Source organism: Schistocerca cancellata, chromosome 5 (genome assembly GCF_023864275.1).
Source record: "Schistocerca cancellata isolate TAMUIC-IGC-003103 chromosome 5, iqSchCanc2.1, whole genome shotgun sequence".
NCBI classification, from domain to species: Eukaryota; Metazoa; Arthropoda; class Insecta; order Orthoptera; family Acrididae; genus Schistocerca; species Schistocerca cancellata.
This window is the reverse complement of record NC_064630.1, coordinates 1,415,469-1,442,895: the sequence shown is the minus strand read 5'-3', so window position 1 is coordinate 1,442,895 and position 27,427 is coordinate 1,415,469. Positions and strand designations below refer to the sequence as shown.

Sequence of the window (27,427 nt, the reverse complement as noted above, 5' to 3'; positions counted from 1 at the left end):
ACTGCTGCCATTCTACAAATGGTGAAAAATAGATTCTTCCGCATAACCGCCGATGCACCCTGCTTTCTTCCTGAAACTGACAGTGACAATGATCTTCACTTTCCGAAAATACTTCAAATAACCCAAGGCAAAATAGTGCAGAAACTAACTTCCGGTTGTTCTATGGTCGGTTATATGGCTATTTTAATAGTTTCCCATCTAGCCAACTTGCGTGGCCGCTGATTCCGGAGGTGCTCCTAAACCTACGATATTCGTAATCTTGATACTCTACACCTTCGTCCACTAATGACAAGGTAAATAGGACAGACAATGTGATGTCATCGTTTCCATCATATGAGGACATAAAATTAAGCTTTCATACTGTTCGGCTGCTATGGGTCAGTGTCTTCATCTTCCACATGGTACTTCACTTACTGTGTTTACGATCCTCTGTCAATCCCCAAAATAAGCATCACCGATTAAGACGTGTTAATATTCCATTTGCAGTACTTCATTAATCAATGTTTGTCAGTTTCCAGTATAGCAAAACGTATTCGAAGTAAAAATGTTATCAAGTGGTTTGTACAAATATTCGAAACTGAGGAAAGGGCCCAAAAGTTATCTAAATAAATCTGTAACGGAGACGGTACTCGATAGCCTCCTAGTGATTGTTTCAAACTGAATTACAGTTTAATGTTCGGTTCCATGGGAATGAATGCGACCCACGATCGTGATGTAGCCAACAACTGGAAGGTCAGCATCGGTAGTTATATGATCTGTCTTTTTACTGCGTTGCAGATCTAGATTTCAAATAACAGTGCATTTATCAACAATGCTATAAAAACAAATAACACAAGAATCAGACGTAGAAACAGCACACTGATCGAACGCCATGCCTCAGTGTACACAGTTACAATTCCACAATTACCTGCTGTTATTAGGAGTCATGTGACTTAAACATTCCAATCTAACTCAGGTGTGTACAAGCATTAGCCCGACAGAAGCTCCTGTTAGAAACCCACACAGATACCCTCGGTTGACGTGATACTGGGTATTGCCAACGCTGTCTGTTTATTGGCCATATGTAAAAGAATGGATTACGCTAAAAACAATTGCACAAAAATATAGGGGATTCAGGCACTAATTACAATAAAATACAATTTTGTCTGGCTGCCCACAATAAAAAAAAAAACATTTTTACGTGTGTTTCAAAATTTCGTAAAATAATGTCTGCATACATGTACAGTGGCGATTATGATTTCTGTTTTTTTGAATTTCTGCGCCTCCAGACAAAACTGTATTTTATTTTAATTTCTAACTGAATTCCCTGTATTTTTATATATATAAATTTTTTCTTAGCCTAAGGCATCCTTTAATGTATGGGCAATAAATATATGGGGGTTGATACCCGGTATGACGTAAACCGAAGTTAGCTGTATGGATGTGTAAACAACAGCCTCATTTGGAGTAATACTTGTAGATTCCTGAGTTAGATTGGAATATGGGTTGTTATAATTACGTTTAGTCTACATGACTATTTATAACGGTATGTAATTCTGTAATTGTAATAGTGGAATTATAATTGTGTATAACTGTGGCAGGGCGTTTGATCAATGTGCTGCTTTTGTACCTGATTCTTGTATTATTCTTTTCATGGCAAACTGGTGATAGTTGAACGGTCAGTTGAAATCTAGATCTGCAGTGCCATAAAAAAGACAGATGGCATTCCGACTGATACTGTCCTTCTTTCTGCACTGAATGACAATAAGTACGCCATCAAAATAAAAGTGTGAGATTTAAGTTTGTTTTGGTTTCCGATTTTTTAAAAAAAAGAAAGCTCTAACTTACCGGAGACGACCATGTCGAGGTACTGGCAGCCCATGACCTGCTCGTAGTCGGGCCGCCCGCCGCTCTTCTCCATGACTTCGTCCACCTCCTGCTGCAGCCTCGTCTGGACGGCCTCGTTCGTCGCCAGCAGGTAGCTGCAGAAGGTCATCACCGTCGACACCGTTTCGAAACCACCGAAGAAGAACAGAATTGCTTGTGCCGCGATATCGTCGTTGCTCAGACCTGCGAGATGGGAGGCAAAACAGACTAAACGGGTTTGTACAAACTCAAATCAGTGTGGAGTAAACAAACTAAGGCATTCCCTCTTTCATTCTCTGATGGATGTGTAACAGCGCTGGGATCGTTAGTGACATCCATTTTCATTGTGCTCGAAGTGGCAGGCATTTAGCAAATATCATTCTCGTACTACAAATCTTAGTCACCGACAACATTAACGAACGCTGGCAGAAGATATTTTCGTGCCGAGATTTGACCAGTATTTGATCAGGTGAAGGTGAATAGCTCCTAATCACAACAATTATAGCACTAATGATCATATTCTGAGACATGGGCGTACCCAGCGAGGGGCAGAGGGGGGGGGGGGGGCGGCAGCCGCCCCCCTAGAAGATATTCGCAGTTTTACACTAGTTTACTGTTTTATTTAGTAAGAAATGCTGCATGTTTTCTCGGATTTCACAAGTGCTTTATTGTATTTAAAATGTTTATTAAAAGCAGTTTTTCACTGGTTTACTGTTTTATTTAATAAGAAGTGCTTTATGTTGTCTCGAGTTCTTCTTTCCTGAGACAAATATGACCGCCCCCCCCCCCCCCCCCCCCCAGTTCAGATCCTGGGTACGCCCTTGATCTGAGAGCTGATCGCAGAGTCTCATAGAGCGAGGGAATGTGACACATTATCGTGATTTAAAATGTCGAAGCAAAACGCCTTCAGCCGTAAAAATTTCCAATTTATTTGAGCAACCAGTTTCAGCGCTGACTGTTCACGTTCCCGACAGACGTGGTCCAGTCAAAACAACATACAATAACCGGTATCCGTAGATTTCTTCGTAACTGAATGCTGGCCTCTACTTTGAGTGGACCGGAGGTGGGATTCTTCCCAAACGTCAATCAGGAGGCCTGAAGATGGGGTAATGCACGGCTAGACCTTGTTGCTCACGGCTGAAGGTGTTCTGGATCGACATTTGACACCGAACAGCCGAGCTCCTGCAACCATTTGTATAGAGAGGGACTTACAGAATCGTGATTTCGTCTGTCAGACACAAATCTTGGAAACACTCTCCAATGTTAATAACAAAAACACGTAACACATAAAAACTCGGACAACGCGCCAGAACGAAAGGAGACGATCTGGACACTGAAGCCTGGCTACCGGCTTTACACGGTGCTGCCTGTTAGGGCCGCAGCTTCTGTCTGCACTTACTGTACGTAGCTGTTGTCTTCGGCGCCAAACTTGTCTCTGTCGGGTTTTTATTGCTTAGTGTGTCTACTTGTGTCGTGGATTCTGTCGGATGGTTACTGCAGATGTAACTGAATTACCGCTGGATCTCCGACAGCCGCCTACAGCGCCTCGCCACCAGGAAACGGTCACTAATCACAGTGTATGTAACGGCTCCTAAGGACCAGGCAAACTGTGTACAGCGTCCAGTCGTGTGCCGGCCAAAGTGTCTGTTAGCTTCCGAGACAGTCACTACACAAAATACCGTAGTCAAAATAATCAAAAGCTCCTCGGCAACCGTTCGTTCAAGAAAATGCTACGTCGTAATCATAGACAGTCGGCTAATGCAGTGGTTCTCAAACATCTTTCCTCTGCCTCCAACCCTCCCCCCTGCGAGGAAAAACACTATCAGACTCCCAACCCACCAGCCTATTTTATTAATGAAACTAGTCATTGTTATCTATTTTCTGTACCTTATTCTCTCTCGTAACGAAATGCAAGTTAGAAGGATTTTACGCAACAGAAAAAAACTAGTTGAACTGTTATAACAAAACTCCAGAGCAAACTGTTTACTTTGATCACATTTTCATTTACTCAAAAATTATGAAATGAACAATATTTACCATTGCGCAAACAAGGATTATAAGAGCATTAAAAATTTAAGTTACAGTGCACAGTGTGACGCACGAACTTGCTTTTGAGAAGAAAATTTCTGAAGACGTGGTGTAATAGCAGAAACAGCCACTCATTTAGCTCTGAACGATAATTAGATTTCATAGCTGCCAGAATTGAAAAGCCAGTCCTCCACAAGTACGTTACTGCAAAACGAACCAGCCTCTTCACTGTGAATTCCTTGCTAATATATACTCAAAACCCCAACAAAGACACTTCCTTACATTTACTCTTCAGCGAAGCATCACTAGTGGTAACAAGAAGTTGTTGCTCCCTTATATTCAGACAGATGAGCCAGGTGCATTTTTCAATGGATTTTTAATCCGATCAAATTTATCAAAATCGTCGCTGAGGTACTTGTCGAGATGATCTTACAGTGTAGCTATATGAAGAAGGCCGTCTTTTAATTTCTATTGCAAGTGTGGGATTATCTGTTTCCTCTACCGGTCACACTGGAATGGAGAACATATCTAGCATGCCACTTTCCACTCAGTTTTGTCACAGTTCCAATTTCTTGATAAACGCCTTAACTTTTTCAGTCCAAGATAGTACAGTTGCCTGAATACCTTAAAATGAAGCGTTAAGAATAATTAGTTCCTAAAAAATGACAGTCCGGTAACCCAGTATGCCAGAGAGTGACTTTTCACCTCTAAGAAACAGAATCCCTCATTCCTCAGCTGAAACTTTCCTTTTAGTACTTTATTCCTTGAGATCCATTGAGTATTACTAAAAAATGGCAGCTGAGTGTATTCCGCTCCCATCTCCTCACATAGCAAAAAAATGGTTCAAATGGCTCTGAGCATTATGGGGCTTAACTTCTGAGATCATGAGTCCCCTAGAATTTAGAACTACTTAAACCTAACTAACCTAAGGACACCACACACATCCATGCCCGAGGAAGGATTAGAACCTGCGACCGTACCGGTCGCGCGGTACCAGACTCTAGCGCCTGCAACCGCTCGGTCACCTCGGCCGGCTCCTCACAAAGCACTTTCAAAGTCCTTCAACTTATAGATTTTGCCTTTGCAACACCAGCTGTTTCTATAACTGTTTACAACGCTTCATGGAGTGGGCTAAGTTGTTTAGCGTCCACAGCCTCCCAATGTATCACGTAGTAAGACCAGACTGTATCAACAGCTACGGCTTTGATTTTCGCTCGCAATCCCCTGAATCCCAAACACTCCGGGAGCTCCATCTGTGCACACTGCAACGCACCTCTGCTTTAATATCCAGTTTTGATAAAAAAAATAGTATCGATCATGTCAAAAAGTCTTTGATGTATTGCTGTTTTCAGTATCGGCTCACAGACAATCAGTTCCTCTCGAATGTTCAACTCATCAACGAAACGAACATCACCAATCAAACGAGCATCTTAACGAATATCAGTCGCTTCGTCCACTTGAAGTGCAAAACGTTTGTTAATTTATGGAGTAAGTGTTCTAGTATATCATCAGAAATGTCTAAAATTCCTCTACACACTGTTGAGCAAAGGAGCCATCGAGCATTGTTGATATTATATTAATCGCTGCTAGTACAACCAGAGGTTCTACAACTGTGTGTGTGGTTTCTTGCATTTAGTAGTCCTATACGAATCTCGTAAGAGGGTAAAAGGGCTTTAGAAGACACATTCGTGGTTTTAATATAGCTCTTCTAGGTTACTTCTTCCAGGTAGACGTTAAAACATTTAGTCTCATGACAAAAAATTATTTCGAACCTGTCAATTCAGGATGTTTGGATACAAGGCTTGTTAGACTTGATGCTGTCAGCAGCTAAAATGGTTAAAGGAATTACGCACGGCTAACGTTTTTCACCACTGACAGTAGTTTTCGGGAATAGTTCTTATCACAGCCTGTCGTTTTCAAAAAATGGTTCAAATGGCTCTGAGCACTATGGGACTTTACGTCTTAGGTCATCAGTCCCCTAGAACGTAGAACTAAGCACATCACACACATCCATACCCGAGGCAGGATTCGAACCGGCGACCGTAGCAGTCACGCGGCTCCGGACTAAAGCGCCTAGAACCGCAGGGCCACCGCGGCCCGCCCTGTCGTTTTCGCTTTTGGAGTATCTCCCTCCCCTCCCCCAGTTGTGGACGACTGGTGTCTTCATGTGTGTCGCTAACCAGAAACCGCTTCATACTGCAGTAAGTCTTCCTCGCGAAATCCGAAAGACTGTAAGGAGGCATCGAGGTACACGAGCCAAAGCCTGCAATGCGCGCGGTAGTTCCGGACTCATTCACACCGCAGCCGGCAACGGTCGATTCCGCCGATGGCCGACATTACCCAGCTCGCCCGATCATTTCAAACCATGCTGAAAACATGGCCCCGTTTTGATCGTCGTCGACCGCGTCTGGCGTAACACCGACGTCGGGCAAAATACAGTCCCGATCAACAGCATCTTCTTTGTTCGAAGAAAAAACAACACATAACTGCTTGTCACTAAGGTTTTTTTGGTACACCGCGCCCCCCTACTCCTCCCGCCCCTAGAAGTCCCACCCCACAGTCAGAACCACTGGGCTAATGCATTACTAATGGCCCTATTCTGTGCTATGTGTTGTTAGCGGATCACAGACGCCGTCAGCCTTAACACCAAGTCATGTGGAGTAGAATTTGTTTCAAATTTATTCGTACGTAATTTCTTATGGCTAAACAATGGTCATTGTTGAAAAGCTGTGAAGACGGGGCGTGAGTCGTGCTTGCGTAGCTCAGTTGGTAGAGCACTTGCCCTCGAAAGGCTAAGGTCCCGAGTTCGAGTCTCGGTCCATCACACAGTTTTAATCTGCCAGGAAGTTTCATATCAGCGCACACTCCGCTGCAGAGTGAAAGTCTCATTCTGGGAATGTAATCGTTGATGGCTAAATACTGTACTCACGCCGAAGGTCAACTAAATGGAAAATGGAAAGCTCACTTGTTGGCTCGGGCAACGCTTCCCAACCAGGCACCGTTTACCGCGAGACTGCTGCTTCCAGGGAGCTTCGCATGTGCCGGATCCTAGCTGCCGAACTATTCCTCCGGTTGTTCTTTAAAAGATGTCCAGTGCTGCCTCATCAGGAGTCCTGTCGGCGTCTGAGGTCTGAACCTGAAAGGCAGGATCCCGCAGAAAGCGGCGGCGCCACGCTTAGAGCCTCAGAAATGCCTCGTAATTCCCGTGCTTGTGTACGCTGTGGAGTACATTAAGAACTGTTGCTTTGTTTTAGGACCTGCCGCAGCATGCCTAACTACAAGCGTGCGCAGAGTGCGGCTGCGTCATGGCCCGAGTGTGTGTCGGCTTTGATCGGTGCGTCTCGGAAGCACTCGGTACTGCGCGGCAATTCATGTAGTGGAGCGATGAGGCGCTGTTTCTTCTGGCGTGTGGTGCTCTCTGTGTATTGCTCGCTATTTGCTTGTGGTTTAAAGGAAGCGTAAAAGAACACGCTGAAAAAGAGGCAGTCTAGCGATTTATTGTCACAAACATTTATGTATGAGTAGGAGTTGCAACACATTTTCGAACGGAAGGATCAAATTTCTCAGTGTCTGTTATTCAGTCACATAATCGAATGACACCGCAAATGCGCCACAGAAAGACGTTGCACCACGATGTACAAGGAATTTAAGGATTTGATTGGCGGTCAACACGAAAACAAGTTGGCGGACTTAGAAAGGTTCGGGGCAGTCCTGCACAGCAAGCCGATCCCAACGTGAAAATCATTGCATCTATTTGAACGTATTTTCTTTTAGAAATCCAATGTGTTTAGAGCCCAGTCTACTGCTTCTTACTTTTGAACGGCAAGAAACTAGCGGCCTATCGTTAAAAGCAAAGTACAAAACAGAGCTCAAAAGTGCCTGATCTAACTAATCATTCAGCAACGGCGAATTCATTAAAGAGCGCATTGCTGGGACAGCGGAATTCGCGACGCCATTGGAGGTACAAAAGTTTTCCGGAATTCTTCTTTTGTGACAAACAATAGCTCGCCGCATAGCTGTCATGGCACCGAGTGCCTGCAGGCAGTTAACTGACAATGCCAACAAGTTCATTGCGGTCACGATTGCTTTGGACATGTCATTTCGGACACGGCACATCACGCGATTTATGTTCGCAGAATCGACAGCAACACGCACGTAACAAAAGAACCGTTAGAACTTTTGTCAATGAAAAGCTCAAGGGGAGGGATCGAGTTGCTGAAAATGGCAACTGAAGCCGTTGGCATCAACTGGAACATCTTCGTCTCAGTTACCACCGATGGAGCGCAAGAGGTGCATTGCTGCGCAGAAAACTACAACAATCAACAGATGATTTGTACGGATTTCATTGTTTCGCATATGAAGAAGCACTTGGTGCTAAATTTTCAAAGATGGAGCACGTTCTGAAACTGCTGGTCCGATTAGTAGATTATGTGAAGTCACAAGGGCTGTTACATCGTCAGTTTAAAAAGTCTTTGATGGAACTGCAAGCACAGTAAAATGGTTCAAATGGCTCTGAGCACTATGGGACTTATAGTCCGTGAGGCGAGTGATTGCTACTGACAGTTCCGGCGGGCAGACGGCGCTGTTGCCGAACGTGGCTCACAGCACGCGGCGCCCTGTCTGCTACACGCATTCTCTAGCAGCAGAAATAAAAGCGAGACAAAATACAAGTCGTATTGGTACACGTGAATTTGAATGAAGTTGATGCTTGAAATATATTAACTCGAAAACTGATAAGAGCTATTTAGTACAAGTATCTAAGATGCTGAAACATAATAAAGTTATTTGTTAAACTTCACAACTGAAATGAAAACTATTTTCGCAAGTTGTTGAACATTAGCAGTTTTGGTTTCCATTGTTAAGTATTAGCATTATTAATTTGTTCTACTACAAGCTACAGAATAATTGGTCAGTGTATTAAGAGTTATAATCTGAAGAAAGTACTCACAGTATGATGATCTGGTTGTAGATCGATAGCAAACTCCCTCCTTACATTCCTGAATACGTTGTAGTTACTGTAATGGAAAAACACCACTCATATCACTGTCAGAATCTGATTTGACATTGTCTTCCTCAGCACTACTCGAACTATCACTGCTCTCTCCCAGATATATAATTAAATTTTCGATGCATTCTTCCACAACCCCTTCGGTTTTGGCCGCCTCTTTGATGGCACTTGCAGTGCTGTTTACAATTTTAGCCCACGTCTCGCTTGTCACTTTATTGATAGCTGCTGGAAGGGAGTTTCCACTTCAGAGATCGTGAATTTTTTATTGTTTGCAGCAATGTAATTTTTTATCTGCGCCCACACTCCTTCAATTGCATTGAAATGACAGTGGTATGGAGGAAGCCGAACGATTTCATGCCCGTGCCTTTTAGCAATCTCGTCAATTACATATGTTGGAAATTGGGGTTTCTTTTGTGCCACAATTTCGAGCAGTTCCGCCTTCCTTAAATCTTCTCTGAAATATACTTTTCGCCGTTTCAACCACTGAATGATATCATCTTTTTTTGTTGCCAAGGTTGGTGCCTTATCGTGAACAACGGAATGATAAGGCGCATTGTCCATAACAATCACTGATGGACTTGTCAGATTCGTCATAAGCGATGTCTCGAACCATTCTTGAAATACTACACTGTTCATTTCTTCATGGTAATCTCCCGTCTTTTTTGACCGAAACATTTTCAAGCAGTTTGGCACAAAACCTTTCGATGTTCCTGCATGTAAGACAGTAAGACGCCCTCCTTTGCCAACAGGCACTGCCATTGTCCCCTCGGGCGTTCCATCATTCCAGCCTCTACGTAAAGAATGGCTGGCATTGACCCAAGTTTCATCTAACCACACTATACTTTCGAATTCCACACCCATGATCCTGCGCAGAAATCTGCACCCCCATGCAACTACATCTGTCCTTTCCATTAATATTTTGCGTCCGTTAAACAGTGAATAGCTGAAGCCTATGTCTTTCAACACTGTACGCAATGAAAATTTGCTCCCTTTAAAAAGATCGTCTTTCTGAAGCGACACCAGTAATTTAGATAGAGTGGGATGTTCCCTTCTCTTACAATAGCTGTATATATGACGACGAATAGCGTCTTTCTGAAAATCGTCCAAAGCTGTCACCTGCTCATTTCTCGGTCGCTTCTTTCCTGGTGTGTGCAGCTTTGTTGTGCCACTCTCGTCACAATCTACACTATACTGTTCTTTCCCTGTCTTTACAACAGTGTTCTTACTTATTTTCAATGCTGCTGCAGTTCTCTTCACAACCTGAACAACAGGAATTAAGGGCCCACCTTTGTCCTTTTCTTTCTCAAAGTAATCCCTCACAGAGCACACGAATTCACGGGCCTGGGTGTGTAGCACACTTTTCTTCCTCCGTTTCACTTCTTGTGTTGGGCTGTTACCACCCGCCACACTAGTCATTGTTTACAACGAAACATAAACAAAGAAACACTAAAAACAACAAAAACGAAATAAACTGCGAATTCAACTTCAGACAAACGACGAACGACCGCACCGCCTGCACGCGAGACACTGGTAAGTTTCATACGCGCGCGCGACCGGGTTTCAGAGCGGCAACGTGGCCCTTGCTACCCGCTCAAAGTCAGGCCGTCATTGGCTGCCTGCCTGCGGTCGCTAGGCAACGGAAAGACGCTACCGACCTGTCAATACCAAAGACTTGTCTCCCAGACTATAACTTCTGAGGTCATCAGTCTCATACAACTTAGAACTACTTAAACCTAAGGACACCACACACACCCATGCCCAAGGCAGGATTCGAACCTGCGACCGTAGCGGTCGCGCGGTTCGAGACTGTGGCTCCTAGAACCGCTCGGTCACTCACAGACGTGATGTACTACTGTGACGTACGTTGGTTAAGTCGAGGGGATGCCTGGAACAATTTTTCGAGCTAAGACCTGCTATAGTCGAATTTATGAAAGACAAAATGAAAGCAGGAATCAACACTAAAAGCCGAGCGGGGTAGCGCAGTGGTTAACACACTGGACTCGCATTCGGGAGGACAACGGTTCAAACTTGCGTCCAGCCATGCTGATTTAGGTTTTGCCATGTTTCCCTAAATCGCTTAAGGCAAATGTCGGTATGGTTCCTCGGAGAGGCGACGGCTGATTTCCTTCCACGTCCTTCCCTAATCCGAGCCTGTGCTCCGTCTCTAATGACCCTGTTGTCGACGGGACGTTAAAGTCTAATCCCCTACTTCTTCTCCAAAGTCTGAACATCCGGAACAGACTGCAGACCTCGTATTCGTAGTTGACGTGACTGCACACCTGAACACCCTCAATAAGAACACGTTGCAAGATGAGAAGCAGTTAATGTCTGATTTAAATGAGAAAGACGGATGCACTTAAAATGAAAATTACATTGTGGAAGGGATAACTTAAAAAAAAAGAACACCGCCTATTTTCTTAATCTCTCTGGTGTTAAATAAAATGGGAGTTTTGAACATTTCGCTTCGGTGCTGGAAGAAATACAGGAACTGTTATCAAGTCGTTTTCAGGACACTGCTAACGGCACAGTTGTTTTCAACACCATTTGTTGTAACTGACAAAGAACTCAGAGATGCTGTCCAGTCTACGAAGGAAGCACTTGATTCACGACGTCCAGAAACAGATGGCTTCAGGATGACAATGTCCATAATTACTGTGGGGCACATATGGGGCCTGAATGTGGCATATTGATTTGCTCAAACTGGTAGCGAAAATAAAATAAACCAACTTGACAATTTGCACGGCTGTTTGACGATTTTCTTTGTTAAGTATTTGACAAGCCGATGTCCCACTTCCACAGTGACTGAACAGAGATTTGGTGTATCAGTTGAAAGCACCCCCGTTCATTTACCGGTTGAACTGATCGATCTGCAGCGTCATTCCCGATTAAAATGCACATTCTAGTACGTTAAAACTGTCCAGGAGTTCTATGAAATTCTTCCTCGGAAAGAGTCTCCACGTCTCCATAATGAGACTGCAAAATTGATGTCCATGTGTGGATCAAATTATGTGTGTGACAGATTTTTTTCGACATTGAAACTAAATAAGTCACTATTACGAGGCAGCCTGAGTGATGACAACACGATAAAATGCTTGCGCCTGTCTTTGTGCCGACAGTTTGTACTAGATAGATGAAAGTTGTCTTTTTGTTTCTGAAATATTTCGTTGAGAGTTATAGCCATGGCACTGTCGGTAGAGATGTGTTCAAACGTGTCTGAAATCTTATGGGACTCAACTGCTAAGGTCATCAGTCCCTAAGCTTACACACTACTTAACCTAAATTATCCTAAGGACAAACACACACACACCCATGCCCGAGGGAGGACTCGAACCTCCGCCGGGACCAGCCGCACAGTCCATGAGGTAGAGATGTGTTAGGTAAAAATTTTTGTTTCCTTTCACACGTAGAAATGATGAATTATTCCATCCCTAATGCCATGCTATAGAGACTGTTTCTTTTTGCATCATTTTCTGTATGTCAGCGGAAATGTTGTAGGAATTTTATATGGAACTGTGTGGATCACACAATATTACCGACGTACTGCCGTTGTGAACTGAACTTCAATTGACTTTTTTATTGTTTTCGTTGTACATGCTGTAAGTAGGCTGTTTAGGTTTTTATGTTGGTAACGTCACGTAGCGCTCTGTATCAAAATCACTGGCTGTGCTGTGTGCAGTCTGTGGCTGGTGGGCATTGTTGAAATAGTCGCTATTGTATTGTTGGGCTGAGCCGCGAGCAGTGGTGGATGTGGGGAGAGAGATGGCGGAGTTTTTAGAGCGGATGATCTGGACGTGTGTCCGTCAGAGACAGTAAATTTGTAAGACTGGATGTCATGAACTGCTATATATATTATGACTTTTGAACACTATTAAGGTAAATACATTGTTTGTTCTCTATTAAAATCTTTCATTTGCTAACTATGCCTATCAGTAGTTAGTGCCTTCAGTAGTTTGAATCTCTTATTTAGCTGGCAGTATTGGCGTTCGCTCTATTGCAGTAGTTCGAGTAACGAAGACTGTTGTGAGGTAAGTGATTCATGAAAGGTATAGGTTAATGTTAGTCAGTGTCATTCTTTTGTAGGGATTATTGAAAGGCGCATTGCGTTGCGCTAAAAAATATTGTGTGTCAGTTTAGTGTTGATCAGAATAGGTAAAGAGCGAAATGTCTGAGTACGTTCAGTTTTGCTCAGCTGTTTGAAAATCAAATAATGTAACAGGTTTATCAGCACAATCGTTCATAAAACTTTCTAAGGGGACGTTTCAATGTGATTGTACCAACAGTCAGTAACGGAGTAATACCGCTCTTCATGACAAATAACTTAAATTTCTCGAATTTCATAATGTGGCACGATATGAACCAGGCCCATCCAAGGTTGTCCGTGTTCCATACGCAGACTGTTCTGCCGTCTAAGCGGCGCGTTCGCAATTCGTGCTCAGACAACATAGCGGGGTGGTGGAGGAAGCTTGCACTGATACGAAAGAGGGCAGCCCGCGGGCGCAGTTTCTGGCCTTCCCTGGTTGAATTGCTGCAAACAGGGAATAATTGTTCCCGCATGCCGAGAAAACTACATCAGCACCTGAAACAGACATTTTGTGCCACCAAACAACTTGCCGTAGAACACATACAACGTGACAATTGCGGCTTGCAAACTATCGTGCCCACCACCTCAGAGCCAACTCTATTGCTTGGCGTCAAGCAAACTTGTGGCGAAACCTGCTCCGTGTGACACGGCTTGACTACAGCATGTGCAGCAAATGACTTGTGCATCGTATCCTCTTGTGTCGGTCCTTGCCGGCGGGTTTCCAAATCACTGAGCACGTAGCTTCGTAATAGCATAACTTGCTGAAAAATGTTTTCACCTGCATATCTACAAAGTGGTTTGGTCTCAGATTAAAGAGGAGCACACAACGAAAGGATAAACATTCGCCGGCTGGGGTGGCCGAGCGGTTCTAGACCTTTCAGTCTGGAACCGCGCTACCGCTGCGGTCGCAGCTTCGAATCCTGCCTCGGACATGGATGTGTGTGATGTCCTTAGGTGAGTTAGGTTTAAGTAGTTCTAAGTTCTAGGGGACTGATGACCACAGCAATTAAGTCCCATAGTGCCAGAGCCATTTCAACCATTTTTTTTATAAGCCTTCAGAAACTAGAAATACAGCTGTATTCCGAATCCATACGTATTATTAAAATGAATGTATTCTTTTATACGTATGTTTGTATGCCCGACACCTCCTCGTAACCTCTGACACGATGTCAAACAAATGTAGCACACATGCCAATAACTGACTGAAAAGAATTGCTGTGGGCGTAAGAACCACCTATATATCGATAGGGGAGAGGGTAAAAAAGAAATGCAGCCCACGACGCGAGAATATCCAAAATTTATTCATCCACTATTTCGAAATGATAGCATTTAGTAACTTGCACCAAACTATATATATAGTTTTAAACCTTCACGACACTTTTTCTCCCTGACAGCCTCCACAAAATGATGAAAGGAACACAGCTTATCGTTTGCAATATGTCCACTGTTCATACAATGAGAGTGCCGATCGACATGAGGTTTTAATTTTTTACTTCTTTACTACTATCTGCAATCGTGACACAGTTTGTAGACATCATTTACACATATCACTAAACGTACGTGCCAAATTATATCATTGTACGACAGGAAGTTATGGAGATATGACTTCATAAATACCAAGTATCTATGATGAGATAAAAGAAATTATTCAGATAGTGAAGGGAGCCGAAAATTTGATAGTCATGGGTGGCTGGAATTCGATAGCAGGAAAATGAAGAGAAGGAAGAGTAGTAGGTGAATATGAAATAGGGGTAAGGAATGAAAGGGGAAACCGCCTGCTAGAATTTTGCACAGAGCATAACTTAATCATAGCTAACACTTGGTTCAAGAATCATGAAAGAAGGTTGTATACATGGAAGTGGCCTGGAGACACTGGATGCTTTCAGATAGATTATATAATGGTAATACAGAGATTTACGAACCAGGTTTTAAGTTGTAAGGCATTTACAGAGGCAGATGTGGCCTCTGACCACAATCTATTGGTTAAGAACTGTGAATTAAAACTAAAGAAACTGCAACTAGGTAGGAATTTAAGGAGATGGGACCTGGATAAACTGAAAGATCTAGAGGTTGTAGAGAGTTTCAGAGAGAGCATTAGGGAACGATTGACAAGAAATACAGTAGAAGAAGAATAGGTAACTTTCAGAGATGAAATAGTAAAGGCAGTAGAGGATCAAGTAGGCTGAAAGACGAGGGCTAATAGAAATCCTTGGGTAACAGAAGAGATACTGAATTTAATTGATGAAAGGAGAAAATACAGAAATGCAGTAAACGAAGCAGGCAAAAAGGAATATAAACGTCTCAAAAATGAGATCGACAAGAAGTGCAAAATGACAAACATTCATATACTGTACTAAGATCGCATTAATGCACTGAATTTAAAATTTAAAAAACATGTTTTTTTTAATACGGTAATAAACATATAACATAACTACTACAATACTTATTTACAATGAACACATTACTGCACTGTGTAAGGGGTCTATTATATAAGAGGTTTTTGTTGGCTACCCTACTGGAGTAAACGTAATTTCGATGTATTGCTCACGCGCTGCCTGCGATATAAAAGATCTCTGCTGCAATAGAATCGCAGGTCATAGCAATTTCGGCAGCGGTAATAATCGCTCGCTCCTACAGAGCGGTCGCAGTAGTTCGTACTTATGGAGCAGTCGCAATAGTTCACTGCTACGGTGCAGTCGTAGTAGCTCACTGCTACAGTACAGTTGCTAGAGACGTAAGGCAAGAGCTGTCGCCGCTGGTGCAGCGCAGTTGATTGCCATGTAGTGTAAGGTAAACTTTATTATTCTTCATCGCCATGTGCATACTTAAATTTGTTGTCTGACGTGTTAATATGAATTTGTTTCAATCTTTTGGTGATTTCTCAGCACTAATTACGTCAGGCTTGCAATATTCAACTTTTTATGTAATGGTTTGTATAAATATTTTCAATAATAAGGTTTTTCAGAACATAATTTTTTACCAGTCATTTACTTGAATTTAAATATTTTACAAATTTTCCCAGCTCATAGTCATGTGTTGTTTAATAATCAGAGGACCAGATATGCAGCTGTGTCAACAAGCAACGTCAGTTTTTTTCTAGTAATGCAAATCTCAGAGAAATGTTGTTCAGTAGTAGTAGATACGCCAGAATTGCACTAAACTGTGCCATTTAGGAGCAGATATATAGACAGCGTTATCTGGTGACACCATTATGAGGTAAGAATTTTTCAGTTTATTAAGGTTGGTTTCACAGGAGCATGACGTAGCACTGCTTATGTCCAAAATTTATCAGTTTTAATTCTCAGTCAATTTTGTACCAGAAATTTTTATATACAGGAAGGTTACAACTGAAATGGTGCAGAAGTTAAATTGTACTTACTTACACACACACACACACGCGCGCGCGCGCGCGCGCGCAAGCAAACACACATGCGCACTCAGTTATTTACAATGAACACATTACTGCACTGGTGCAGAATTTATATATATATATATATACAAATCAGTTCGTTCTACTGAGAAATTCATCATTGGAGTAGAAGGAGTTGGCCATCAATAAATCCTTTAGGCTTTTCTTTAACTGAATTTCATTGGTTGTTTAGCCTTTTATGGCTGCTGGCAAGTTATTGAAAATGAGTGTTCCTGAATAATGCACACTTTTTGTACAAGAGTAAGTGACTTTAAATCTTTGTGAAGATTATTCTTATTTCCAGTATTGATTCCATGAATTGAGCTGTTGGTTTGAAAAAGTGATATATTTTTAATTACTAACTTCATTAAGGAATAAATATATTGGGAAGCAGTAGTTACTATCCCTAGTTCCCTAAACAGGCTTCTGCAGGATGTTCTTGAGTTCACACCACATATAACTCTTACTGCACGTTTTTGTGCCCGGAAAACTTTAGCTTGGCTTGATGAATTACCCCAAAAAATAATCCCATATGACATTATGGAATGAAAGTAAGCATAGTATGCCAGCTTTTTCATTTTTATATCCCCTATGTCTGACAAAATTCGCATTGCAAACAGAGATTTGTTAAGAGGCTTCAGCAGTTCTGTGGTGTGCTCCTCCCAGTTGAATTTATTATCAAGCTGTAATCCCAAGAATTTAACACTGTCCACTTCTTCTATCTTCTTGTCATCGTATGTTAGACATATACTCTTGGGACACCCCTTACAAGTTCTGAACTGCATGTAGTGTGTTTTTTCAAAGTTTAATGACAAGGAATTGGCTAGGAACCAGTGATTAATGTCCACAAATATTTTATTGGCTTATCTTTCTAAGACTACACTTGATTTGCTATTTATTGCAATGTTTGTATCATCGGCAAACAAAACAAACTTGGCATATGGTAATGTTACTGATGAAAGATCATTGATATACACAAGAAAAAGTAAGGGCCCCAAAATGGAACCTTGTGGGACCCCACATGTGATTAGTTCCCAGTTGGATGATGCCTGATAGCTTGATACATGTCTCTTTCCTAATAACACCCTCTGTTTCCTGCCAGAGATATAAGATTTGAATTTTGCAGCATTTCGTGTTACACCATAATATTCTAATTAATTTAATGGGATTTTGTGATTTACACAGTCAAATGCCTTTGACAGATCACAAAATATAAAAGTTGGCTGCAATTCTTTGTCTAATGAATTAATTACATTTTCACTGTAAGTGTATATAGCCTTCTCAATATCAGAACGCTTTAGAAATCCGAACTGCGACTTTGACAGTATGTTGTTTGTGATACGATGGTTAAAAAGCCGATTGTACATTACCTTTTCTAAAATTTTTGAGAATGCAGGCAAAAGTGAAACAGGGCATAAATTTGATGCTATTTCTTTATCTCCCTTCTTAAACAGTGGCTTAACTTCAGCATATTCAACCATTCAGGAATATTCCACTGATAAACGACTGGTAACACAGATAGCTTAATATGTTACTTAACTCAGAATGACATTCTTTAATCAACTTTGTTGATATTTCATCATACCCACTAGATGTTTTTGATTTTAAAGATATTATGATGGACATTACTTCTGCTGGGGTAGTGAGGGTTAAATTCATATTATGGAAGTTACTTGAAATGTCTGATCTGAAGTATTCCATAGCAGCATCTACAGAACCTAACAACAACATTGTTAAAAGTTCTGCAACACTATTCACATCTGTCACTGATATATCATTTACTCTTAATGCTATTCGTCCTTCTTCATTTCTGGTTCTACCAGTCTCCTCCTTCACAATATCCCATATTGTCTTTATTTTGTTATCTGATATGACTATCTTTTCCTTGTAATATATTTGCTTTGATGTCCATGTTACAGTCTTTAATATGATGCAGTATTTCTTGTAATATGCTATACCTTCAACATCAGAACTGTTTTGGATTGACAGATACAGTTTTCTATTTGTTTCACAAGATACCTCTATTCCTTGAGTAACCCATGGCTTCTTTGTAGACTTTACTCTAACTTTGGTTAGTTTTGGGGGAAAACAGTGTTCAAATAAGGTAAGCACTTTATTAGCAAGAGTGTTATATTTTTCATTTGTGCCATGAGCACTGTAAACATCACTCCAGTGAATGTCTCTGAGGAGTATCCTAAAGTAATCAATTTTTGGCTTATTGATTACCCTCTTGAGCTCAGATTTAACAGATTTTATATCCTGTTCAGTATTAACATTTAAGAGAAGGAACTGCATGTCATGGTCTGAGAGGCCATTGACAATTGGTTTTGTAATACAATTTTGTTCATTGAACTTTTGTATAAAGATATTATCAGTGGCTGTTTGTGAGTAATCGGCTACCCTAGTGGGGAACTTCACAGCGGGAATTAAGTGGAATCATAGTGTTACTAACTCAAATAAGTTTTTATTGGGAGAGTCTTTAAGGAAATCTACACTGAAGTCACCAGCAACCACCATTTCTTTGTTTTTGGTTGTTAAATGGGCCAGTACAGCTTCAAGGTGGTTTATGAACAGATTAAAGTTACCTGCAGGTGCTCAATATACTCTTAATAGTATAAATGTTTTGATGTGAAATTCTACTTCTGTTGCACATGCTTCGATACGCTGTTCTAGGCAAAATTTATGAATGTCTATGTTCTTAAATTTATGACGATTCCTGATGAATGTGAAAATTCCTCCTTTCTCCATTTCTGCTCTAGAAAAGTGAGATGTTAACCTAAATCCTGTAACACTTGAAAGTACTATACCGGTGATAACATGATGTTCAGAGAGGCAGATTATGTCAGCTGGCTTTGAGGACTCTAATTCATCTATTCAGATAATTAATTCATTAAACTTATTTCTCAGTCCTCCAATATTTTGAAACAATAAAGATAGCTGACATATCACATTGACTGAGTTAAAATTGGGTAGAATTGAAATTTCTGCTGATTGTTGAAAATTCTTAACCAATAGCTGCTTATGCTGATGTAATAAGCTAGAATTATGAAACTTCCTGGCAGATTAAAACTGTGTGCCCGACCGAGACTCGAACTCAGGACCTTTGCCTTTCGCAGGCAAGTGCTCTACCAACTGAGATACCGAAGCACGACTCACGCCCGGTACTCACAGCGCACACTCCGCTGCAGAGTGAAAATCTCATTCTGGAAACATCCCCCAGGCTGTGGCTAAGCCATGTCTCCGCAATATCCTTTCTTTCAGGAGTGCTAGTTCTGCAAGGTTCGCAGAAGAGCTTCTGTAAAGTTTGGAAGGTAGGAGACGAGGTACTGGCAGAAGTAAAGCTGTGAGTACCGGGCGTGAGTCGTGCTTCGGTAGCTCAGTTGGTAGAGCACTTGCCCGCGAAAGGCAAAGGTCCCGAGTCTCGGTCGGGCACACAGTTTTAATCTGCCAGGAAGTTTCATATCAGCGCACACTCCGCTGCATAGTGAAAATCTCATTCTGGAAACATCCCCCAGGCTGTGGCTAAGCCATGTCTCCGCAATATCCTTTCTTTCAGGAGTGCTAGTTCTGCAAGGTTCGCAGAAGAGCTTCTGTAAAGTTTGGAAGGTAGGAGACGAGGTACTGGCAGAAGTAAAGCTGTGAGTACCGGGCGTGAGTCGTGCTTCGGTAGCTCAGTTGGTAGAGCACTTGCCCGCGAAAGGCAAAGGTCCCGAGTCTCGGTCGGGCACACAGTTTTAATCTGCCAGGAAGTTTCATATCAGTGCACACTCCGCTGCAGAGTGAAAATCTCATTCTGGAAACATCCCCCAGGCTGTGGCTAAGCCATGTCTCCGCAATATCCTTTCTTTCAGGAGTGCTAGTTCTGCAAGGTTCGCAGAAGAGCTTCTGTAAAGTTTGGAAGGTAGGAGACGAGGTACTGGCAGAAGTAAAGCTGTGAGTACCGGGCGTGAGCCGTGCTTCGGTAGCTCAGTTGGTAGAGCACTTGCCCGCGAAAGGCAAAGGTCCCGAGTCTCGGTCGGGCACACAGTTTTAATCTGCCAGGAAGTTTCATATCAGTGCACACTCCGCTGCAGAGTGAAAATCTCATTCTGGAAACATCCCCCAGGCTGTGGCTAAGCCATGTCTCCGCAATATCCTTTCTTTCAGGAGTGCTAGTTCTGCAAGGTTCGCAGAAGAGCTTCTGTAAAGTTTGGAAGGTAGGAGACGAGGTACTGGCAGAAGTAAAGCTGTGAGTACCGAGCGTGAGTCGTTCTTCGGTAGCTCAGTTGGTAGAGCACTTGCCCGCAAAAGGCAAAGGTCCCGAGTTCGAGTCTCGGTCGGACACACAGTTTTAATCTGCCAGAAAGTTTCATATCAGCGCACACTCCGCTGCAGAGTGAAAATCTCATTCTGGAGCTAGAATTATGTTTTTTGGTTTCTTTTTCAAACTGAAGGTTTGTCTCAACCCTAACCTCTACTAAAACTTGGTTTCTTTCTGTCCTCCCTACCCTAAAAAGGGTCTTTTCTGAACCCTGTAAGCACTGGTATTTTATCACTCATGACAGTGCCTCCTCCCTTTAACTTTGCTGCTATTTTCCCAGCCAGTTTGCCCTTCTCTTTCCTGCTCAAGTGAAGGCCATGCCTAGTATAATCCCACCTATTGAGAGAATCAACATGAACCACACCAATGTGTGACCCTGCACCCGACATTAGCAACCGTTCCAACTCCAAATTAACTTTCTTGATGGAAGAGTTCTAATGAGGTCGGTCATGGCGCCCAGAACAGATACAAACTCAACACTAGTATGCTTCGACGCCGATGCAATCTTCGCCAGGTCACACTCTATACTGTACCCAGGATCTCTGTCAATGATGTTACCTGCCCCACCCACTATAACCACGGTGTCTTCCTTAGAGAAAGCTTTGCAAAGTGATCCTAAATCCTCTGTCTCTTGCTCCAGACCAGCACTAGGTTGAAAAAAATTTGTGACCTGGTATTCTGACCCTAGTTCATCCTGCAAGGCTGGTCAACACCACTTCCATGGGAACTACCTAACAACAACACTTTCTTTCTCTTTACTAATTTCCCTACATTCTTACTTGGTAAGTCTAACCACCTTCCACACGGAGCACGTCCGTATCTCAACACTGACTTCTAGTATCAGCTGCACGCAGTTGACGTCAAGTGTATGGGCCTAAAGGTGATGTTGTTACAACGTTGAAACTAGTTGCCAAAATAAAATCGACACCTTAAATACAGCTGGAGGAATTTCTACATTTTTAATATATATCCCGTAATGGTCCAGCTTCTGGGGCAATGTTTTGTGATCAACACAATCAAACTCCTTAGTTAAATAAAAAAATATGCCTTGCGTTCGAAACTTTTTGTTTAAACCATCCACTATCTCACAGAGATAAGCCTTTTAAACCCGAACACTTCATTTGATAGCAAATCGTGTGATATAAAATGATCAGTTATCCTTACACACACAACCGTTTAAATAACTTAAGCAAACACTGATGGAACAGAAATAGGCTCAAAATTATCTACATTATCCCTTTCTCCCTTTTTATAAAGTGGCTTTACTATTGAGTACTTTAATCGTTTAGGGAACTGACCATTCCTAAAGGAAAAATTACAAATGTAGCTAAACACAGGGCTAACATGTGCAGCACAGTACTTTAATATTCTGCTAGACACTCCACCATATCCATGAGATTCTTCAGTGATTTAAGTATTGATTCAATCTCCCCCTTGTCTGTATCACAGAGCAGTATTTCAGACATCCATCTCGAAAAGGCCTTTGCCAAGAGAGTTATAAGATTTCCTGCGAAACTAAATTTTCTTTAATTCATGAGCAATGCTCAAAAAATGTTTGCTAAATACTGTACATATATCTGATTTGTCAGCAACAGAAATATTTTTACTACGAACTGACGTTATATAGTTGACCATGAATACCATATTCACCTACTACATTTCCTTCTCTTCCTTTTCCTACTATCGAATTCCAGTCACCCATGACTATTAAATTTTCGTCACCCTTCACTATCTGAATAATTTATTTTATCTCATCGTACATTTCATCAATCTCTTCGTCATCTGCGGAGCTAGTTGGCACATAAACTTGTACTACTTTGGTAGGTGTGGGCTTCGTATCTATCTTGGCCACAATAATGCGTTCACTATGCTGTTTGTAGTATCTTACCTGCATTCCTATTTTTTTATCAAACATTAAACCTACTCCTGCATTACCCCTATTTGATTTTGTATTTATAGCCCTTTATTCACTTGACCAGAAGTCTTGTTCCTCCTGCCACCCGAACTTCACTAATTCCCACTATATCTATCTTTAACCTATCCATTTCCCTTTTTAAATTTTCTAACCTACCTGCCTGACTGAGGGATCTGACACTCCACGCTCCGACCCGTAGAACGCCAGTTTTATTTCTCCTGATAACGTCCTCCTGAGTAGTCCCCGCCCAGAGATCCGAATAGGGGACTATTTTACCTCCGGAATATTTTACCCAAGAGGACGCCATCGTCTTTTAATCATACAGTAAAGCTGCATGCCCTTGGGAAAAATTACGGCTGTAGTTTCCCCTTGCTTTCAGCCGTTCGCAGTACCTGCACAGCAAGGCCGTTTTGGTTAGTGTTTCAAGGCCAGATCAGTCAATCATCCAGACTGTTGCCCCTGCAACTACTGAAAAGGCTGCTGCCCCTCTTCAGGAACCACACGTTTGTCTGGCCTCTCAACAGATACCCCTCCGTTGTGGTTGGACCTACGGTACGGCTATCCGTATCGCTGAGGCACTTAAGTATCCCCAGCAATGGCAAGGTCCATTATTCATGGGGAGCACCATCACATACAAAATTAATATTGAAGTCACCACATGTAACTAATTTCTGGTACATTCTATAAAATGAATCAAGAACCCTCTCTAGCTTGAGCAGAAATTAGAAGTTTAGTTTCACTAAATTCAACTGCCCCTGCTGAACATTCAAATATCTGTTCAGTGCAGTGTCGTGATACATCTATTGGCTCACATGGAATACTGTTTTTTTAGGTACATGGTCACTCCCCCACCCTGGAGGGAACTCCTTGAAAAACTTGAAAAACAGCCAACTAATCTGTATGCTGGTAAAGGAAGCCTCTGAATTGTCAAATTATTTTGGTGGTGCTCCGACATACCAATAATCTCAGTGTCAACATCTATAAGCAGTTCACTGACTTTATCTATAATACTTGTTATTTTGATGAAATATGCTAATTCCTTCTCTACTTGGAAACATTACGTCCTCTGAAGGTGAGCCCTTAGTTAGAGGGCTTTAAGCAAGTTCACCTATGAGCTGAATTCAATCTGCAAAAGGTGCAGCTCTAACACCAACTCCTATAGGAATTTTTCGATGAGTGATCCCACCACCACCCACTACACTGTCACATATAAGCTTTGCCAGCCTCCCCTTCCCACATCTACCGAGGTGCAGGCCATGCCCAGTGAAACCCGATCTACTGATGGACCCAACTGGCATCACTGAGATGTGACCCATGTCCTCTGCTATCAGTGTCTTCTCCAACCCCATGTTAATGCGAGGCCAACGATTACCCCGAAACAGTTGCACGAAATGCACGTTAGTGCCACCAGTTTGAGAAACTATCTTTACCAGGCCACCACATAAATCGTATTGCCGTCCCTATCAACACTATTCCCTGCTCCACCCACTATCGCTATCTGACCCTCCTTCGTAAAATTCGTGCATAACTCCCCTATGCTGTCAGTCACCTGAGCCAACCCTGCACTAGGTTTCGCAACGCTGGTGACCTGGCACTCACTCCGCAACACTTCCTACAACTGCTGGTCCACACCTTTACTGTCAAATCTATGGCACAGATCTTACGCTCTTGCTCCTCTGTCAACTTATTTCTACTACAGATTCTGCATTGCCAGGAGAGCATCTCGCTAGAATGCCCACTGGCTTCCCCACTGCACTCTCCCCAATGAAAATACTCTGATCAAATCCCACATCGTAATCCACTACTCACAAACCTACGAGAGAGCCCACACTTCTCACTCATGCTAAAATTTTACAGTTAGTGAAAAAAACTAAATGTCTACGTTACGTAAGTTCAGTTACACCAGTAGAACTATTTATAGAACTAACAATAGCAGTGTCCAAATTCTCTCTCTACTTAAAAAGGACCTACTTTTATTTATACTACTAAACCACAACTAATACCAATACCAACGAAACTTCACAAAATTATTAGGTAAAACCAAAAATTCAAGCGGCCATTGGGACTCTCAACGAAGTTCAAACAGTGAATGAAAATTTTACTGACATATTTCACTAGAAATAATAAGAAACTTCATCTGAAAAGTAAAGCACGAAATTTGCTAAACGAGTGCAACGCACAGAAAATAAAAAACACAGCGATCGAACGTTCCCAAATGTTTATTAAATCGGTATTTCGCCCCAAACAGGATGGACCGCCGTTGAAAACTATTAAATTTAGTAACTGTCTAACAGTGCACAAATAACTTCGTCAGTACTTAGCTTTGTTACCGCTACAGCTGCAACTGCAAGCCGCAAAATGTAAACACACTCAGGGCGTGAGGCATGGACGAACGACGTAAGCACACTCGCGAATAACAGACCACTCGAGTCAATAATACAGGAAGAAAGTCTGAGATTAATAAACATCCACGAATAAGTTACTTTTACAGCAAATATTAGTATGTCCAGAATATGGGGTGCATGATTTCCATGCGCCACAGCGCCAACGTCCAGTTCCAACTATGTCTGCCAGGTGATTCACAGTCTCACACACCTGACCAGTAGCAGTGCACTTGTCGACGTGTCAACACGAGCTCCGACAAAAGGAGCAGCGCATTATTAGTGAAGCTCTCTTATCAAAGCGACATCAATGCTGCATCTGCACTTCGAGAATATCGCCGGTTGGAAGGATTACGGAAGGGTCCTGTTTCTCCACCTGCTGTGAAGAGCATGGTGAAGAAGTTAGAATCGCTTTGAGAACTGGGCGTCGCTTCAGGAAGGAGGCCGACGACCGGTTGCACCACAGGTGGCTCCTGATGAAATCGCTGTCGCCACAGCAGACAGTGCTGCGGGCAATTCCCGATCGCCAGGCAGTTGGGCGTGCCGTGTCCCGACAGTTGAACATCCCGTGGTCCACTGTACGGAAGGTGCTTCGAACGATTCTCAGCAGCTTGCACCACAGGAAGCACAACAACATGTTGACTTCGCTCTCCTCTTTCTCGCAAGGATTGAACTTGACGAGCGGGACCATGCTCCGGACAGACGAAGCTGATTTTTCTCTGAAGGGTGAGGTGAACACACAGAACTGCCGAATGCGGGGCTCTTCACCTCCATTCATTGTGCATGAAGTGTTTCAGTCTGGTGAACGTGTCACCATATGGTGTGGCTTCACGGCTGCATTGATCATTGGTCCATTGTTTTTGGAACAGGATGGTGCTCAAGGACCAAAGACGTGCAGTGTGACTGCGAAATGCTTCGCCAGCAGGTCATAGCTATCTGTAGGAGAGAGACGCATTGACCTCAACAGTTTTCATGCCATATGGGGCCCCACCGCGCATCGCTCCTGAAGTTCATCTGCTTCTCCGGAACATATACGGAAACGATCGAATTATCGGTCGATCACCTGATCTCACTTCCAGTGATTTCTGGTTGTGGGGCTACCCAAAGAACATGGTTCACCAGGGGAACATTCGCACGTGTTGTGATCTGTAGCGCAGCGTATCAGAAGAGATAGCTAGCATACCTGCGGACGTGCTTCGTTCTGCTGTGCAGGTTGCACTCCTGCGCTTTCAGACTCGTCTGGACACTGATGGGCGCCATATTGAGCCCGATTTGTAGCAGCAGTGGAATCGGTAGATGATGATTTGATGTACCGTAGCAGCACATTACAAGTGTTTCAGTTGAAGAGATTTTGCATTATTTCTCTTTCCCATGCCCTTGGCATTAACGCTACCAAGTCTGGTCCCCGTAGAGCAATTAGTTTTCGTGTTACAACGTCTTAAATAGGGAAAGTTTAATTATAATCACCGGTATTATTAAAAAATTAGCGAGGTGCGAGTAGGTCACGCGCAGTGGGGGTTTCAGGGTTTCGTACAGACTTCATTATGTGTGCGGACGGACAGTTTACCCAGTCTGGAATCGAGGATATTGACGATTATTGCCAGTTATCAACGTTGATACTGCGAGACATCTGTGCCACGGATTCCAAGACTTTCGAGTATGTTTTAATTTTAAAAATGCGAAAAGAAGTATTTCATGATTTTAAATCAACGGGAATTACTCTATAGGTTTTCATTAGTGAGTTTTCGAGCATCAAAATAGGCGACATAAATGACCAATATTTTTGATTGCACTGTCTTAAAACTTTTACGCCGCCACGGGTCCATTGCCCTTAAAATGTGACATAAATTTGAACTTGATACGGCAAATTTTTCCTTAGAAAATGGGGCTTAATATAAGGACAGACAGTCAGACAACTGATAAAAACGACAAAAACATCTCCTTTCGTGTCGTATAGTTACATATTAACAATTATCGAATTATTTCCCTACTTGTACTGTGAAACCTTGGTTCTTGCCGAATTTCTTGATCCTAGGTCAATAAGAAGTACCCTATCGGTTTTGAAGGATGAGTTTTCGGGTATCAAAATATGTGACACCAATGACCGTATCTTCTAAATGAACTGACTTACAAGCTTAAAATTTTACGCTGTCAAGGGATCATAGACTTTAATATGTGACGTAAATTTGAGCGTGATGCGTCAACTCGTTCCCGAGAAAAAGGTTCTGAACAGTCGAACGGACAGACAAGAGTTGTAGACAGACAAAGCAATCCTGTAAAGGTTGCGTTTTTACAGTCTGAGGCACGCAAGCATAAAAATGGATGTATTCCGCAGATCGTGGTCGTGCGGTAGCGTTCTCGCTTCCCGCGCCCGGGTTCCCGGGTTCGATTCCCGGCGGGGTCAGGGATTTTCTCTGCCTCATGATGACTGGGTGTTGTGTGATGTCCTTAGGTTAGTTA

At 42.5% G+C, this 27,427-nt stretch overlaps 1 protein-coding gene across 1 annotated transcript in view; it reads right to left on the bottom strand.

Annotated features, from left to right (window-relative positions):
- Nucleotides 1-27,427, bottom strand: part of LOC126188110 (cytochrome P450 9e2-like) — a 78,243-nt gene that overhangs the window by 14,519 nt on the left and 36,297 nt on the right. The window contains exon 6 of the mRNA XM_049929576.1: nucleotides 1,828-2,049. Within this exon, the coding sequence (XP_049785533.1) occupies nucleotides 1,828-2,049 (222 nt within the window). The remainder of the gene's footprint in view (nucleotides 1-1,827; nucleotides 2,050-27,427) is intronic.